This window comes from Adiantum capillus-veneris, chromosome 22 (assembly GCF_014529385.1).
Source record: "Adiantum capillus-veneris isolate H3 chromosome 22, ASM1452938v2, whole genome shotgun sequence".
Lineage (NCBI taxonomy): Eukaryota > Viridiplantae > Streptophyta > Polypodiopsida > Polypodiales > Pteridaceae > Adiantum > Adiantum capillus-veneris.
This window is the reverse complement of record NC_140952.1, coordinates 140,805,815-140,807,807: the sequence shown is the minus strand read 5'-3', so window position 1 is coordinate 140,807,807 and position 1,993 is coordinate 140,805,815. Positions and strand designations below refer to the sequence as shown.

General features: G+C 46.8%; 1 protein-coding gene across 1 annotated transcript; it reads left to right on the top strand.

Moving 5' to 3' along the window:
• Positions 1–391: 391 nt before the first annotated feature.
• LOC147430330 (photosystem I reaction center subunit IV, chloroplastic-like) lies at positions 392–1,764 on the top strand. The gene is made up of 3 exons (XM_086494804.1): positions 392–750; positions 1,282–1,347; positions 1,434–1,764. Exons 1-3 carry the CDS (start codon positions 526–528, stop codon positions 1,533–1,535), a joined length of 393 nt encoding a protein of 130 aa, XP_086350930.1. The 5' UTR covers positions 392–525; the 3' UTR covers positions 1,536–1,764.
• The last annotated feature ends 229 nt before the right edge of the window (positions 1,765–1,993 follow it).

The following is a 1,993-nucleotide window of genomic DNA, read 5'->3' as shown; positions in this document are numbered from 1 at the left end:
TCATACAGAAATTTGGAGTCACTCTTCCATGCATGTTCATCTCCCCCACAATAGTACTAATTGGTGGCAACCCTTGACATGAAAAATTTGGAATATGTGCCCTCGTACCTTGATCCTAGCACTTGTTGCTTTTCAGCCACCGGCTCTAACCATTCCACCCGCATGCATATGTTGTACCATGTGGGGAGAAAGATGGGTGTTATGGCACACGCACCTCGATCTTCTCACCGAAATTTTTTTGGACGCCCTAGGTAGCAATTTCATCCAAAAAAAAAAACGGATGTGGATAGGCTCTTGAAAGTTGATACCCAAAAAAATATTTTTGAAGAGATAGAAAAGCAGGCGAGTTGTGCAAACCAATCAAAGGAAGGTTGTTTGGATGAGCTTGTGGTCGCCACACATCTCTTCACGCGAAAGCGCTCACTCTTGCAAGCTAACTCAGCGGAAGCGCGTGCAGAACTAGAGAGGAGAGAAGGATTGCACGTCTCGCAAGGCGATTCGCTCCTAGTAGAAAACACAGCAGTGATGGCGTCGTCTTTGGCAGCTTCAAGCACCTTCTCGTCTGTGGCTGCAGTGGGCTCATGCTCCTTCACGCCCGGCCTCACCGTGCCATCGCGCGTGCAGCTCCGCCCGATTTCTTTTCCATCGCGGCTTTGCGTGCGCGCTGCCGAGGGTGAGGCCGCCGCTGCCCCTCCCGCCGAAAAGCCTGCGGAGAAGCCCAAGCCCATCGGACCGCCTCGTGGATCCAAGGTATGCACCGCATGGGCTATTCTGTAGAGGGATTTTAGGGTTTCTGAGTTCTAGAGGGTGGCTTCGATCGACCACATTCGTGAGGTGGCAAGTGCAGCAGAATTGTAGGTGAAAGCTGTTTGCATTTTAGCGGAGTTGTACTTCTCCATCCGAGTAGCAGTAAAGCTGAGTGCATGTCATGGGAAGGCTAGAAGCCTATCAGCTGCTGCCAGACAATGACAGGGCTCTGTCTAACTGAAAGCTGGAGGATATTTAGCGTTCTTTGCATATTTCATTCGGCATTTTGCTTTTATGATCTTCAAATATTGACAACTGGTGTGTTCATCCAGTGAGCTGAGTAATCTCAATCCGAGAATGCATGACTGCCCCTTGTGAGGTGCCTGGTCAATCCCAGCCCGCACTAGCTCTTCATCAGTTTCTGTGCTTTGCTACTGCATAAGGACTTCAAATAGCGAGTAGATGCTGCCGGATGTTTTGCAAAAGACAACAATACATTGGATACTGAACTCTGTGCTTTTTGTCATGGATCAGGTAAAGATTTTGAGGCCTGAATCCTACTGGTTCAATGGAGTGGGAACGGTTGTTGCTGTGGATCAGGTAGTGCTATGCTTCATGAAGGATGTTTAATGTGTATGTCGCAAGGCACCTTTGATAACCTGCAGTCTCCTTTATGATGTTTGCAGGCTCCAGGAGTTCGATATCCCGTGGTTGTACGATTTGAGAAAGTCAACTATGCCGGTGTGTCTACGAACAACTACGCTTTGGATGAGATTTGTGCTGTGTAGGGAGCGCAGAAGCACTACCATTCCCTAGTGTAGATCTTCCTGTAACCTTCCATGTGCTGTAATTATATTCGAGGCTAAGTCATGACGTCTCTTCTTCAATTTGTGACGTCCCCATAATTAAACTGTGCCTCCAACTATTCTGTGAGATATATTTTGCTGGGGAAGAGGAGGCATTGCAACAAACCTTATTGCGGTGAAGCTAATTACGGACAGTCTTCTGGGTTGATAATTGGACAAAGAATCTGGTGCCGCTTATTGAAACTCAAATTAAAGTGTTAAAAGTGTTAAATTTGTTTGCTGAATTTTTTTGTCTACGTGATATCATGTGTTCACCAGCCTCACCACAGAACGTCACTTCGAAAGTAGCATGGTTTGAAAGTAATATGGACGCAGAATAATTATTGGAATGGCCGAGAGTCTCACATGCTCTGAATCGGGTCATACTTACATTATCAATG

Excerpts from the sequence above, each read along its gene's own strand:
- LOC147430330 (XM_086494804.1), top strand. The coding sequence starts at position 526 with ATGGCGTCGTCTTTGGCAGCTTCAAGCACCTTCTCGTCTGTGGCTGCA. Across the intron at positions 751-1,281 it reads GACCGCCTCGTGGATCCAAG|GTAAAGATTTTGAGGCCTGA; the intron begins GTATGCACCGCA and ends GTCATGGATCAG. Across the intron at positions 1,348-1,433 it reads CGGTTGTTGCTGTGGATCAG|GCTCCAGGAGTTCGATATCC; the intron begins GTAGTGCTATGC and ends TGATGTTTGCAG.